General features: G+C 50.2%; 1 protein-coding gene across 1 annotated transcript in view; it reads right to left on the minus strand.

Moving 5' to 3' along the window:
- The window catches only part of CHSY1 (chondroitin sulfate synthase 1), an 81,252-nt gene extending 66,189 nt beyond the window's left edge, over nucleotides 1-15,063 (minus strand). The window contains exons 1-2 of the mRNA XM_087743906.1: nucleotides 14,742-15,063; nucleotides 5,247-5,742 (exon numbers count right to left, since the gene is read on the minus strand). Of these exons, the coding sequence (XP_087600032.1) occupies nucleotides 5,247-5,742; nucleotides 14,742-15,010 (765 nt within the window). The 5' untranslated portion in view covers nucleotides 15,011-15,063. The remainder of the gene's footprint in view (nucleotides 1-5,246; nucleotides 5,743-14,741) is intronic.
- Nucleotides 15,064-15,881: the final 818 nt, after the last annotated feature.

Here is a 15,881-nt window from a genome sequence, read left to right on the forward strand (position 1 = left end):
GTGTCCTCTGACAAAATACCATTCCTTGTTACCTCCATGAAGCTCAATCTCCATCCATTCCCAGAACGGATGGGCACCCACTTTCAACTTACTCTGAAGCCAAATGGACATCTATGAAGTGTTTCAAAGATAAAGTTTACTGCTTAAGAAAAGCTGATTTATAAACATCCACCCTAAAACATGGGGCATGCTTGTATCCTTCCTCTCGCACACACACACACACACACAATTTGTATTGTAGGTCTCTTGAACGAAGAGATGCAATGGGCTACACACACACGGAGAGATGCAGCTCTCTCTTGCTGCCAGGGTTTGCCAAGTTTCTATGCTCTGACATAAAAAACCACCTACAAGCTTTGAAGCTGGGACAATACATATATATTAGAGCATCTGATTTCAGCAGTGCTGCTGGATGCTCCCACCACAACGACAAGTCGAGTCTTATATTTGCTGCCTGGAGTCCAAGGCAAGGGTTCACACAGCAAGAGCGACCAAACATCACAGTCCAACCCCACTGCCCCGCACAGACTGCAGCGAAGCGAGGTGCTCCAGAGCACCCTGCCCCAAGCACCTCCTCGCGGGCCCCATCCTGCCCTGCTCTGCGGTGCACAGCTCTTGCTGCTGGAGTCACTGCGTGCTGTGTGTCGTACGTGAGCCAGCTCGGAACAGCCTGAATCTCCTTTATCGTTAATGAAGGAAGGTTCTTTCTCAGAAGATAAAGCAAGGGAACTGAAGGTTAGCGGTTAACAGTCACATCTGTCCCCAGTATTTCAGTTCTGATCAACCGCTGCAGGGCTTTTATCTTTTTTTGACTTCTGGCTATGTTACAGAAAACCATAAACTTCAGTTTTGCCCATGGGAGAGTCCATTCCAGAAACGGTATGTTCTGGCACTGCCAACGTACTTGGCAGATATAATGTGCGCTTTAAGGGCTTTCCTAACTTCAGTGAATTTCAGAGTAGCAATTATCTTCAATTACTCCAGATGAAAGACCACACAAAACGTTAATTCAAATCCCCCTTCTCCCAGAAGCCCCCCGCTATCCCTAGTCACCACTGCCCTACTTTTTCCCCTCGCCAACCCCCAAAAGGTTGGACCTACTCTTCCTTGATGCCCACGTTTCCTGATGTGATGGCTCCCTTTGTCACAGCTTCTTTTCTAGGTATATTATAAAAAAAGTCCTGTCTCACTTCAGAACATTTAAGGCATCATTGCTGACTTGGAGGAAAGCACAGCCCCCTCCACACAGACAGACATACTTGCTGCTAATTACCTAATTTCTCCCACTACTTCAATCAGAACAGAAGGAAAAACAGACAAAACGTGGGCATTTGCACCAGCAGTTAGAGGTGCTCCATTGGATCCAGCTGTTTCTATTGTGCTGTAGGACACGAAGCAGTTAGCATCACCTGAAAGCAATGCGTGTCAGAAGGGTTTTATGACTGAAGAAATTAATGAGATATGTATCAGCTCTGCCTTGATTTCTAGAGCTTGCATTAAAGTTACCAGCACTCTTAAGATGAGGCTATTAAACACTAATTAAACCAACAGCAGCAGCTACGAAACAAGGCTGAAACAACACTACGCTACAGAGCGATGGCTTCGTAATTCAGATGCATTTAAAGGAAACATTAGACTCAGAATGAAAACTGAGATCAGCAATACGTTGGGATCGTTTAAATCACAAATGAGATAGCCTGTCATCAAAGCTGAAACCTGTTCTCGGGCTGAACAGCCAAGACGGTGCATGGCACCACATGGCAGTGCATGAGAAAACAAAACTAGCATGAACTAGAAGTAATATTGGCAGAAGGAAATGAGAGAAGGAAGGAGACTTAAATATGTAAACTTTTTCTGAGAAAAACACCCAGCAGTGCGTCAGAAGTCCAAAATACCAATATCCACTAGAAATGCAGAATCACTTCCTAGTGCGTTCAGTACGAGCCTTTTGTCCTCTTCAAGAGGAAGGACTGCGCTCCGTATCGCTTCATGAACTACCAAGCTCCCCTCTGCAAGCTTCAGAGGTTTCACAGCTCCATTCTTTTCATGATTTTTTACTTCCAGTTTGCTGCATAAAATCCATAGCTTTGGCTGCTCCACCCTACAGAGGGCTGAGCTGTACAGCTATTTGTCAAACAGCAGTAGCAGCCTCAGTTTTGTTTTTACAATGATGGCAATCCTTGCCGTGAAGAACTTAACATTTTAAGAGGCACGTCTCATCTGTGACTCACTCGACCTGTCTCAAGTAGGGCAACAGCTACAAGCCTGGTCCCAGGAGCCTAAAATCCATGATGGGCTGCAAACTGCTCCTGAAGCAGCAGCCTGGGTGCGCCAGACGAAGCTCCCCGGAGCCCAGGGAGCTTGGGTTCTCCTCCAGCTTGCACATACTGTTGCTGCCTCTTTTCTGGGGCGAGATGAAACAGGAAGCCCAAAGACTCGTGGTGTCAATTCCTTTACTGTATTTGCTGAAAAGGTCCTGACGGCAGGAAGAGCATGAACAACTCTTTACAAGTCTTGAAACGGGCAATAACCGGTGCCACTAATGAAGTGGTCTAAGAAGCACCGCAGAGAGCAGCGAAGTGACAGAAACACAGGAAGGGGGGGGGAAAAAAAGGGTTTTGAGACAGACTGCTGTGAGCAGAAAAAAACCACAGAGCCGGGCCTGGAGACGCATTTGGGCACAACCCCAGAGCCCGAGCCAGGGAAGATGAGCAGCACAGTAAAGACATTGTGGGATCCTAAAATCAGAGAAAGGGGGCAGTGACAGTCGTGGAGATGAGTAAAGCGACTCTGGGCACAGAGCCCACCGCAAGAACAGTGCAGGGAAAAAAAACACCCGAATTGAGGTCCGGGAGGGCTCTCCATGTCCGAGGCTCTAAGAATGAAAACCAAAGAGCCGGGGGTGGCTGCAGAGACCCGAGTTCCCTGTTCGTGCTGCTGCTTGAGACTCCCCAGAATAGGAAGGGCAGGAAGAGAAGGAGAAGTTGGAGCTCTGGGTTTTCTGAGGCCAACACCGTTTTGTTTGCTGAGCCTTGTCCTGTCGCTGCTTCCCTTTCGATGGGAATTGTGAAGAATGTGGTGGCTGTGCCCCAGAAGAGCAGGCACAGATAAACTTTTTGCTCCGTCAGAAGCTCACTGAAATACAACGCTTTGCATTTCACTTACAGTGGCCTGTTACTTGATGTTCATGAACGTAAAAGACATGGAAAATGTCGCTTTTACACCAGGCTTTCCTAACACTGCTGTTACAACAGCTGTGTTATTTCACCTAGCTTTTGCTTTATCTTAAATAAAATACCAGGCACATTTAATCTAGTTGTTTGGGCAATGAGAGGACCAGATCAAAAAAAGGAAAAGATGATGGGTTTTTAAATTGAAAAGCCTCAACTAAATGAGAGCGGACCTATTCCTTGCAGAAGCCGTGTGCTTTTATCACCAAAACTCTGCCCTCTCTCCAAAACAGCTGAGCCTTAACATCTCACACTCACAGGTTACTTCTGAACATCTTACAATTTACACACTTCACACAAACCAATTTTAAGTAATTCATGGCACTTGGGAGAATCCAGCACTATGGATAACTTAACAGAAGCTGATCAAACAAAACTGATTTTGAGAAAAGCCCAATCTAATTCTGTCAGATAGCATTCCTAGTGCAGTTGTGTGCTATTTCAAGCCAAAATTTGATCACATTGAATTCAGGAGGTCTTTGCCAGTTTCAATAGGACCAAAACGCTGACCTTCAGTAAGTTATCAAATGCCACACAGTACAGGCATTCACACCAGAAATTACTTCAACTCAGAATGTCTAGAGTAAAAATTTTACGCTGCTAAAAACTGTGGAAAACGTTACTGACTCCTTATGAGAGGCTAACCACGATGCTGGCAATACATAAACTAGTTCCAGGTCTGAAGGCAGGGAATGTGGAGAGCTACTGTTAGTCCAGAAAGTCTTTATGCACAAAAGATATGAATGAATTACTGCAGCTGGAAACCTCCTTCCCCGTCACTGAACTGTGAATGGAAGCAAAGCAACAGCTTTTGGGGGCAGAAATTCAGTGTCAGAAGTTTAACACAAGTCTTTGCCAGTGAAAGAGTGGGTCAGCTGCAGCATCTGTCGTCATCCGTGACCACAGCTCCTCTGTCACACAGGCAGAAGAATCCCCCTCTTTACCACATCTCATAAAAGGACAAAGCGATAGCTGCGTACAAGTCATAAATGTTTGTGTAAAAAGACAAACTGTTCACACTCTTCTGCTCTCAACTTCACCCTTATTTCTAAGAGAGACCCACCAGCATTTTCCCTGGTACTAGAGGGGAAACTGCAGCTCAAGCCCAGCAGGTGTTTTCAATCAGACAGTCTGCAAACACCCAGGACTCCCTTCAAAGAGCCCAGCGCACCCGGGCAGGACAAGCTCCCCTCGCCCCTGGGAGCAGTCGCCAGCCCCCAGCATCCAGCAGGAAGAGCAGCACAAAACTCTGTCACAAGCAGGCTGGGGACTCTCTCGGTTTTTTCCCCCCAAGATGCCCAGTTTGCAGCCCCATCAGTGTGGGCAGACCCTGAGTTTCGGTGCAAGAGCGGTGGCTTGTCTCTGCTGACGTCAAGGACCTGCTCAGTGGGTGCCTGCAGGACGGGGCTGCCAGCGAGTCCCCTGAGCAGCAGCAGACTTGGGCTGCGGGCAGGCTGGCAGGCAACTCAGCAGGCAGGGTGACAGTGCCGGCCACCATGAGACACCTCTGCCATGGCTATCATTTGGGAAAAAACTGTCATTGTCAGGGCAAACATCTGTCAGCCTTGCACATTTCAACTGCAGCAGGAAACACAATAATTTTATCATTTATTTTCCACGCTGACACCATGACATACCCAGCTAAAGAAGATAAAAGAGGCTTGGACAGTCCAGACTGCAGGGACCCATGGCCATTTTGATTTAAGCTTATTCTCATTCTTTCTAAATAAAAATAACTTTGAGTGATGAACGTTCCTCCCCTCACCCCAACGTGCCTAATGCCAGGCCTCATTTCCCTCCTTACTTTTGCACTCCTGTATTTGCGTAGGTCTCTCCCAGGGTGACACTTGTAGGAAACAAAGAGCACAGACACTGTAGAGTTGCATGGTCAAGCTGCAAAGGGAGGTGAGCTCTGGAGGAACTGCTGCACAGCCATACGACAGCAACCCCCTGCTGTCAGCCTCTCCTCTACCTCCCCCAAAACACACCCCTCATTCTCCGCACCCTCATCCTTACCTCGTAGGACCATACACACTGCACTCCCGCAAACCTCCGTACGCATCTTCCCACTTCCACGTCCTCGTGGGTGGTGTACATCTCTCGCAGGCACTCGCCAATGTGGGGCACCATTCGCCGCAGGACTTCCCGGCTCATGATCACTCCTGGTCCCCCCATGCAGAAGTTCTCGCCCGGTTCCAGAGCCAGCTTCCCCATCTCCTCCGTGGTGCCGAGGCCAGTCTGCCCAAGAAAGAGGGGCTCGCTGCTGTTCAAACTCCTGAGGAAGTTCTCCAGTTTGTCCCCTTTGATGTAAACGTCATCATCAGCTCTCATAAACCATTCGTATTTGTCCAAGTAGTGGTCGTGCATGTATTTGAGCATCATGAAAGATTTCTTCTGGGGGGGATAAGAGTCATCTACACCTGGCAGCGGCACGATGGGGATGGGAATAGAGGTGTCCGAACCCTCGCTGGAGAAGAATTCAACCTTGCCAGGAATGGTTTTGGACCATGTTCTAGATTGAAAAAGACAATAAGGACTAATTAAGTATGCAAACCAAGGCAGGCAGAGAGTGCTACCAGAGACACTCGAAGGAACTGCACCTCATCTGCTTTACAAATTTTCTTTTTAAACGCCTTGAAGGGTTATTTTTTTTCCATGCAAACGAGGACATTCACATGGCACACAGAGTAACTGGTATAACACACACAAAATTCTGACATGACAAGCATCTGAATATCATTTTGCAGCTGTATCTGATAGAAAAATAATTCAATAGTAATAGTTCACTAGTGGCAGGCAGGCTTTCTTAAGCACACTTAGTATTGGTCTAACAGCTATCGGTCACAAGACACAGAGCAAAGCCAAAGGGACCCAAGATGGGCAAACAATTCAGATACAACTGGATTTAATGCCTCCAAAGCTTCCCTCCGAGTTATTCAGCATCACAGCCACCTCCCAATCCTCCTAAGTCCTGCAAAAGCTCAAATATGTGTTCAGAAGTACTGACTTCCAAAGAGTAACCAGAAGCAAATGTCACATGAACTTGTGAGGAATCAGTACCCTGTGGGAAACCAACCAAACAGCAACTTCTCCAGATGCTATGCGGAGAAGCAGGTAGGGCTTTGGCAGAAGTAAAATGCTTCTGCCTGTTTGCAACAGCCAGAGAAGCACAGAGCATGGTAGCAATACTAAGCTCAAATGGGTCTGCTCATACCAGCAAAGGACTAGTAGAAAAGTAGTCCTAAGAGGTGCCTGCAAAACGTGTGATCCCAACAGATCACCGGGTGCTACCAACAGCCGCACCTCCAGCAGCTTTCTGCACACTGCAGACCAGATTTTAGTAGAGAGGAACATGACAAAAGAGGAGCCTCTTCTGTGCGAAGCAGCACAGCGACGACATCTGCTCCACACCTTCCGTGCTCCTCTCTGCCAAATCCAACGCATCCGCGTGGGCAAACTGGGTCGCTTATATTGCGGGAAGAGATGTAGGATGATTCCTCAAGGCAGACTGCAGAACACTTAACCTCCTCCAGGGAGGATTTGCAATCATGTAACTGTTACAGCCCTGCCCTAAAAATAATGAATTTTAAGCTTAGAGTACCATTTTCTCAAATTCTACCTGGGGAAAAGCCAAGTTCATGTATCCTTCACAGAAAACTATTTTTGTTGGTAAATCAACAGGTTTTGCCCCTTTTTGTTCAGGGGGAGAATATTTGCTAATTATGTTTGGTGACCACGCTCAGATTATAACCTATATTCAAAGCTGAGTGTGAAAACACTCTCAAGGTAAAGGACACAGCATTCCTTCAATGCATCACTGTCACTTTTACCAGGTGCCTCTCAACGCAGGCTTCTTGCCAAAAGCAGAGCAGATTTTGGGCAGCACAGGCCATCTGAAATTTGATATCTCCAGAATTAGCTACCATACAAAGTGTGAGATGTAAAAATATTTCAGAAGAATTATTCCTTAAGTTCCACTAGGAAATGCAAAGGTATTTAATTAGTACTAACTAAACATCAACTTCGACACCTTAATGGTTACACACTAATTCAGCTTTGTGTAATGAATATCGCTCAATTACTTTAAAAGCTTTGTCTTCTGGATTGCTTACTCCCATGGGTAGTGTTTCATAGGAAAAGTCTAGATCCCAGCTTCCCAGAGGAGCACAGGGTAAAGCCAGTGGAAACATTCCTGTTGATTTCACGACAGAGGTGATGAGGCCTTTAATCATCAGTGATGCAATTAACGCCCAGTACTAGTGGTTATAAAGTCACATCCTGTTAAAGCATTGAAAACTGCCCGTTTTAAAATGAGACATGCTCATATCTTGAACTTTCACTAACTATTAAGGAAGTTACCCTGTTTATTTTCTGACACGCACACTCCACATACAAATCATCTGGTCTTGAATGAAAAGACTACACGGTAAATTGCTCTTCCCTTACCGACTCCCAGTCCAAGTTTAAAAGACTTCTTCATTAAAGGTACTTGATGCGTTCAGATTTTAATCTTATAGAAAGAAAAGGCAGAAGAAGCTACTGAGAAATATGGCTCATCTCATCCACTCTGACCAGCTCCCAGTGCAGCTTCGGGCGGACTCAGGACACTTTCCAGACAATCACCAGGTGAAGTTATTAGCTAAAGTCTTACGGAAATTTCTGCTTATTGACTTTTTTTATTCAAAAGCAAACAACGACTTTTCAGACTTGCTCTCAACATCCTGAAAGATCTGCCTTCGTACTGATTATGAACTATGGACAACGCAGGATGCCTTCCGTGACGCCAAGCTTTAGCTCCTTTCTGGACTCTTCAGGAGCAGTCTTCAACTCTCAACACCACTACTCCTTCTGTTGGTTCCCAGTTTACATTTACTCCCTGCTCTCCAACCAGGTTCCCTCACCTCAGGACACCCTTAAGTATTGTCAAGATACAGCTCCCATTCAATGAAGGTGGAATAAAACTCACGGACATCCACAAACCCTGGCAGGTTTGATTTCCAGCCCTCATATGGCATTAAACCCCTTGGCTCAAAGCTAGTCTGGCCCCATCTTTTCTTGGATGTGGGCCATATTTAAGTTTCATACCAAAACAGGAACAAACCAGAGAAATATCCCTGCATACATGGGACATGCAACGTTACTTCAGCCTTGGGATCTCGCACCAGCCACGCCCCAGTACAGCTTGACTAAGCCTTTATTCATTTCCCGTGACAACGCAATTTCTAGGATGAGACAAACTCGCCGTGTTATTTGTGACTGTGGCTTTCAGCATTTGTTCGAACTCTGACAGACGAAATACGCTCCCACATCGAAAAATTGCCCAAGCGTCTGTGTCAACGCAAGCGCTGCTCGGCAGAGGCTGGAACAATGGGAGTCACCATGTGCTGCTCCTTATGGCTAAGCCACAGCTCGCCGCTCCACACAGCCCCTTTTTGGGGAGAGAATACAGCACAGTTTGCTCAGGAAACATGTCGTTGCACCCAGCCAAAGAAGCCAAACCACAGATCGTAAGATGAACTGTAAGTACACTTTTCTGACCCCAGCTATCAGCAGAACCAAGGACTGGTAAACGCAGGGATGACTTCTGATCAAACCCATGTTTAACTTTTTTCTCTGACGTTGCAAAGAATCAGACCTGGCTCAGTCGCAAGTGATTCTGCAGATTAGTGCATTAACAGCTCTGTTTCTTGCCCGTCCTCCCATCTCCAGTCCAGTTTACCACGTCTGCTCTCAGGTTATGGGCAGCAACCTGACCCCTTCAGCTCCTTTGGCACAGAGCTCTTGTCTCAACACCTTCCCATTCCTGCAGCCCCACCAGCACCCACCCCCAACAGCTGACATTGCTTTCCTAGTTAAGGCTTCTCTAACATAAGACTTGCAGATTGTATCTGCAAATGAATTGTATGTTTGATAATAAAAAAAAAAAAAAAAGAAAATATTTTTAGCAAAACCTGACACCTTCCCTCCCCCCATGAGGGCTCCCCGTCACCCTCAGCTGTTTAAAGGAAATGCGGTCACAACACTTCTGCCACCAGACTCCTGCACCTACGCCTGCAGAGACCACCTCCCCTGCGGTGATCGCTGCTAGCCTCAGCCAACTTAAGGCCGTCTCGACTCTGTCCAGAGAGAAATATCAGGTTCTGAGTACAACTGATACACGTCCTGAACTGGTCATTTAAAAACCCAGCAACTCAACTGCTCTGACGGATCCCAACCTTATCTCTTCCGTGTAATCTGAATCTGCTCGGTTAAACAGGAGGATGTGCATGAATCAGGACAGCAAGGCTCTCTATTACCTTCCCCTGGAGCAGCGCTGAAAACATGCACGACAGTGGGCGACCTGGTTTCTCGCAGCGCACAGGGCACATAACTCCAACAAACTAGAAGCTAGCGTTGACAAGGGAATCAAAGTGTAATTTAAACAAACACGAACATAGAAAAATTAGCTAACGCTTCCTCAGAAGAAACCTCTTAGCAGAGGACATTAGGACTGCTCCAGTACTGGTGGCTACCAAGTCAATTCTACCATCCCTTAACAGGTTTTGTGCACTGGATATCCTATGCGTACCCTGACCTGAGCAAGGCACAAGCAAACTGGGTGCAAAGATTTTGTCACAGCTGGTACAGGTATTCATGCAATACAGAAAGCAGTGTGCACAAAGAAAGTGCTAAAAAAAACCCGGTATTTGCTAAAAAGTGACCGCTACTGTAGTTACCAAATATTGTCATAAGTAATTTCTCCATTTAAAAAGAAGTTTAAAAAGCATAGCCTGGAGCAGGAAAAGCACAGATCTGGAATGTTTTATCTTCAGTTTCCAGTGTTTATTATTTATTTGTATTACCTTGCTTTGTTATCAGCTCTGCAGACTCAGCAGAAGCATAGTCAGCAGCGTTATGCAGAGTGCTCCCTTTGTAGAAACCCAAACTGGAGATGATTACAAAAATATGTATTTGGTTTTTGCCTGCAGCTTGGGAACCTCCCTCAGAGGAGATCAGAGAAACCATTTAAAGTTTTGAGAAATAGTCATCTTGTATAATTATGCTGAAGAAAATCTTAATTTGTGAAGAACTCGGCAAGATAACGGACCTAAAAGACTGATTTCTTGAATATATGGTTCAGCTAAATTTCACATTGAATCCGGGCTAGTTTTGCGTAAGCCTTCTTCAAGGTCCCGTCTTCCCAGCAACGCTTGCTACAGGGGAAGCAATGAACCACACCTGCGCTAGGAGAACTGAGCACAGGAACCAGCACGCTGCTCCTGCACATGGTACTACAGATTACCATCATGAGAGGTCAGAAAAACAAGCTGTTTTTTAAATTTCCAGATACATTTAAAAGAGCTTGCCAGTTAATATCTGCATTACAGAATTCAGATTTTGAGGGAGAGTTCCTTTCAAATTTTTGCAGGACAGCTTGGTATCTAGCTTTAATAGAGAACCCAAGCAGCTTCCACAGCTCTAGAGTCCTTTGAATTAAACTCCTCCAATTTAAAGTGCTGTCAGTTTTCTGTCCATGGATAGCCATCCACCTTCCTTGTGGAAACAGGGACGGAGACACAGATCCATCATCCGTAGGCACACCGATACTCGGTGGGTCAGACTAAGATCAAAGCCCAAGTGTCCCAGAGGTTTGGGCCATAAGGTTATTTTGGGGTATGTAGGTGACTTTGTTTCTCCTTATCCCCCATGCATCCATGCCAGTTGCTCTCGCTGTATGTGTTTCATACCGTTCCTTAAACATTCTTGCAAATTTTAGGTAGCTGCTTCCTGCTCGGAAAGCCCACGCGTGTCATACCTCTGCTAGAGGACACAAGAGCAGGACACGCCGAGTTCTCACTATTGCAATACTGTGGTACGATCGATACGTTAAGCAAAACACGTATCGTGCTATCACGATGTTCAAAGTCGCTTCATACGACCTCCTCCCGAGAGGCAAGAGGGCACGCTCCACAATCCATCCTATCACCTCACTGGCAACCAGAAAGGACCAAAACCACCCAACAGCCTCAACCTAGGCTCTGAATTTACAAGAAGAACAAAAATGTGTTTTGTATTACACTTCTGCAGCAGCTAGCGTGGGCTTAGACAGATAATACAAACTCCTTTAGACCCCAAATCCTTTTGGCTGCCTTTCACTTAAGCTCTTCCAAGCACTCGGGTATTTAGATTCCAGTGCAGCCTGTTTCCTGTAAGCCACCACGAACGGTGTGGCAGCACGTTCGAAATGGAGCTTCCCGAAGGCCACCCTTCGGCCGCAGGAGCGCGGCGGCTCAGCACGAGTCCCGGCATCACTCGCCGTCCTCGTGCGTGTGGCCTCGCGGCACTTCAAGGTGCCGCAGGGACTGTCCCAAATTGAGAAGTACTGCGGCTGTGTTCCTGCAGAGATACTGCCAAAGGCCAACCTCTCACATCTCGCCATTAACTGCATTCACACTACTCTCCTGCCACGTTTCCCGGGAAATCCAGTTGCTATGCAAAAAAAAAAAAAAAAAAAAATGGGTTAACTGCCTGATATTTCTGTTCCTGAGACAGCAGACTTAAATCTTCTGGGAGATTGCTTATTCCCTTCCTGCAGCTCTTTTAGGACAACTCCCCTCAACTGCAAAACCATTAGCACATATCGTTGCACTTTCCCTGAACCCCAGCCATACCTTAACTCCTTCCTGCATGGCTCTTTTCCTGACTATTTCTTGTCCTTTGATGTGACCCCGCAGTTTCAGCTGCTGCACTTCACCGGCCTCCTGGAAGGGAAGCTCTGCTAACCTGGCTGTCAGATGCAATAACTGCTGAAGCTACAAATCTGCCCTCCAAAAACCTGTAGATCTATAGCTTATTCTCTGCCTCACAGACTACAAAAGCACGACTGTTTCCAAGAGCCGGCGTCTCCTGAAAATCCAGCAGGCCCGTTTTGCCTTGCAGTGGTCATTTTCCTCATGATTGATGTTCAGGAAGTGGATTGCTTCCCCTCTTGTTAGACCCTATCTGGATTCACAGCAGCAAGGATCAGCAAATGCTTTCCGCCCCGGTCCCTTTTTAGCCATGTCTGTAAACGGCCTTTGAGCCACAGCAATTTGGAGGTATTCAGCCTCTGAATCCCTAATTCCTTTCAGCGTTCTGGCTAGTGCAGTATCAAGGCTCTGCACACGCTGCCACCCCGGGAATGCCTTGCTAGCAGCTTCCCATTTCACTGGCTGTGCCAGCGATTCAGCTCACCAGGATGCTTTGTCAATGTAGTAATCCCAGCGATTGTCTGCTCGAGTGCTTCATGGCAATCAAAAGCCATTTAAGATTTCAGGTTTGTCTTCCTCTTCCCCCCTCCCCACCTTCCCCCAAAGATGTCTTCCTGTCACCGGGACATTAGCTCTTTTCTTTTACCAACGGAGGTGAGAAAAATGCATTTAGCCCTACCCCAACATTAAGAGGTCTCTTTATTCGTCCCTTCCAACAGCAGACATCATCTCTAGAGGTTAAACCAAAATAGCAACGCAGTAAAAAGCGATACTCAGATCTCCTTCCAAGAGCTGAAGGAGCCCGATTCCATTAGCTGGATTTGTTAAGTTGCATCTTTAGCCATTTTTTTGTGTGAGCAGATGTTGCAGATGTGGTTCTGTACACCCAGCTCTCCCACAGCACGGGACTGTTCAGCAAGCACAGGCAAAGCCAGGGACGACAGTCCTTCCCACGCCAGCAAAGTGAAATACTCCACAACTAACACCCATCTCTGGACAATATTGTGATAAATTTCCCTTTCTTGAATTCTTGCCGCAAAATCTGATGGATGCTAGACAAACTATTCTGCCATAGAACCTGTTACATGATGTCCCAACACGACTCCAGCCTTTCTGTATGCAAATGTAAATTACACGGCTCATGAGATTTGCAATCCAAAATGCTCCATCCCACACAGTGAAGAAGAATACATAACCCTGAAGAAACAGATTCTTTCACCCATTTCAAAGCATCAATCACGCACTCTCTGTAACTTAATTACACTTCTACTGCTGAAAGAAGGAATTAAGTTTCCATTAAAACTGTCGGTGGACAATATGCTTCAGATTGCCCAAATTAAGCTACTTTACTGCGTTTGATGCCGATATAAAGAGAGCTATCCTTTCTCAAAACCAGGGCTGGGCAGGGAGAAGAGGAGACGGTCTGTCATACGTGGTTTTCCCATCCTGTTCTTACTGGCCAACAGGGCCAAGTACTTTTCAACCTGGGCAGGCAGGAGACGGAGAAGGGTTTGTTCTAGTATGAGACTAAAGGGGACGTTTTATTAGAGACAGATCCGCCCCAGAGCTCCTGGCTGCTCCTCTGACAGCACTGGCTGTGCAGCGCTCAATCGGAGCCGGGGTATACCCGAGCTGACATTTTAGCTCTTAACTCTTTCAGATTTCCCAAGCAGGCTTCCTGCGCAGCCTCCCAGCACTGCCTGCTGGCGCGAACGCCGGAGCAATAAGCATATTTCAGCAGAGCGGAGAGTTTCTCCAAAGCCACAGACACGTCTCTCACAGCAGAGATGATTATTCTGATGCTGCCGAGGCTTTGGACAGAAGTCCCGTTAGCCCGCGGCGCTCGCGACGATACCCAGGTACGGCTGGAGAACACGCCGCGGGCTACGGCGAGCGGCACGCGGTGCCAAGCACAAAGATTGTCCCTGCTCCAAAAATAGGTGCGCTCAGGTAATAAACACATGGCTCGGAGACCCCGGTTCCTGCACTAGCTCCACCAGCCCGAAGCCAGGAGCGTTTCACCCAAGCCGACTTTCCCCATTCAAGCCGTTTCGCTACCTGGTCCAGCCTCAGCGACAGCTGCGGCGAGCGGAGCCTGATTTTACTCTTTGTTCCCAGATGCGTTTTCTGGGTCTCGTTCCTAAGCACATGCTCTCGGCTTGGCGCAGTGGTCTTTTTTTCCTACCCAGGGGGTTACAGCCGTCTCCAAACTTTATGATTAGGCTGTCGGCTCTCTTCAGAAGCAGCAGCCAAGGACTGCACCAGCGTGACGCCGCCATGCCCACGGCAGAAGCACTGAGGGGGGCACTTTGACGACCGCGTCTCTCCCGGTGTCCCCTCGCTACCGAGGGGCTGCCAGACCCTCAGGCGAGGCCGCAGGGTCCCTCTGCCAGGTACCGGCTCAACCAGGCCATGCGGGAGCCTCAAGGCGGCTCCGCCGACCTGTCCGGGCAGCAGATGGAGGCTCGGGGCATCTCTCTGCCTTCACCCCACACCCCGGGCTGCTGCGGGGAGAACCGGGTCCGAGCGTGCCCGGAGGGGGCCCCTTCGGCTCCCTCACACCTGCCCCGGGGAAGGGCGAGCGGTCCCCGGGCCGGCGGGGGGGGATCCCGGCCGCCAGGGCCCCGCCGCGGGAGACCTCCCGCCCGGGGGGCTCTCACCTCAGCCGCTCCTCGGGCGAAACGGCCGTGCCCAGAGCCGAGCCCAGCCGACCCCGACCCAGCCCAGCCGACCCCAACCCAGCCGAAGGCAACCGAGCGGAGCCGCCCCCCCGCCCGCTCACCGGTGGGCGGCCACGGCGCGGCTCCGCAGGTACTTCTGCGCCGTCATGACCCCCACGAAGAGGAAGCTCTGGGCCGGCGGGCCGGGGCGGCGCGGCGGGGCGGCGGCGGCGGCGGGCGGCGGGCGGCAGCCCTGCGGGCGGGCTCGGCGGGGCCGCGCCGCCGCCGCCAGCTCGGAGGCTCGGGGCAGGACGAGGCGCGAAGCGAGCACGAAGCCCAGCACCAGCCCCAGCAGGACGCTGAGCCAGGCGCGGCGGCCGCGGCCCGCCATGCCCGCCCGCCCGGCGCCGCGCCGCGCAGGCCCCGCGCGGCTCCTCACAGCGCCGCCGCCGCCCCGCGCTGCGCCGCCGCCGCCAGCCGCGCCGTGTCGCCCAGCGCCGCCATGGGGGAAGGAGCGGGGACGGGAAGCGGAGGGGAGGGAAGGGGACGCCCGCCTCCCCGGCCCTGCCCCTCGGCACAGGCGCCGTGTGCGGCCCGCCTCCCCTGGCCCCGCCCGGCCGCGGCGGGGGTGGCGGGGGCCGCCGCGGGAGTGGGGGGCGAGGCGGCGCTGCCCCCCGGCCCCCGGCGCTTCCCGCCGCGCTGGCGCAGCGAGGGGTGGCCCCCGCAGCCGGGGAGGGCCTGGAGCCTGGGCTGGGGACGGGGAGCGGGACCCGGGATGCGAGCCCGGTACGGGGACCGGCTCCCAGAGCACCGCCCCGGAGCGGGACACGGGGCAGGGACCGGCGCCTTGACCCGGCAGCCCAGAGCAGGGCCACCCGGGGCAGGGAGCCCGACCCAGCATCCCGCACCGGGAGCCCTGAACCTCGGCCCAGACCGAGAGGCTGGGACGGGAGCCCAAGGGACCATGGGTGCTCGGGGATGGGGACCGGGACCCCAGACGTGACCCCAGGGCAGGGACCGCAGCCCAGCACCCCGCACCGAGACCCCAGGACAGGACCCTGGCTCAGGAGCCGGGACGGGGACTCCAGCCCAGCCCTTCGGACCAGGCACTGGGAGACTGGCACCCCGGCCCAGGACAGGCACCGGGTGCCCGTGCCTGGTGGCAGAGGCCCATCGCTCGTCCCCACAGAGACCCAGCAGGGCTCACGCCGAGCCTGCGCAGTCAGAAACGCACCGTTCCCATCTCCGCACGGTCGGGTCCC

This window comes from Nipponia nippon, unplaced genomic scaffold, assembly GCF_047370975.1.
Source record: "Nipponia nippon isolate SJK-2023a ecotype South Korea unplaced genomic scaffold, ASM4737097v1 scaffold_9, whole genome shotgun sequence".
Classification (NCBI taxonomy): domain Eukaryota; kingdom Metazoa; phylum Chordata; class Aves; order Pelecaniformes; family Threskiornithidae; genus Nipponia; species Nipponia nippon.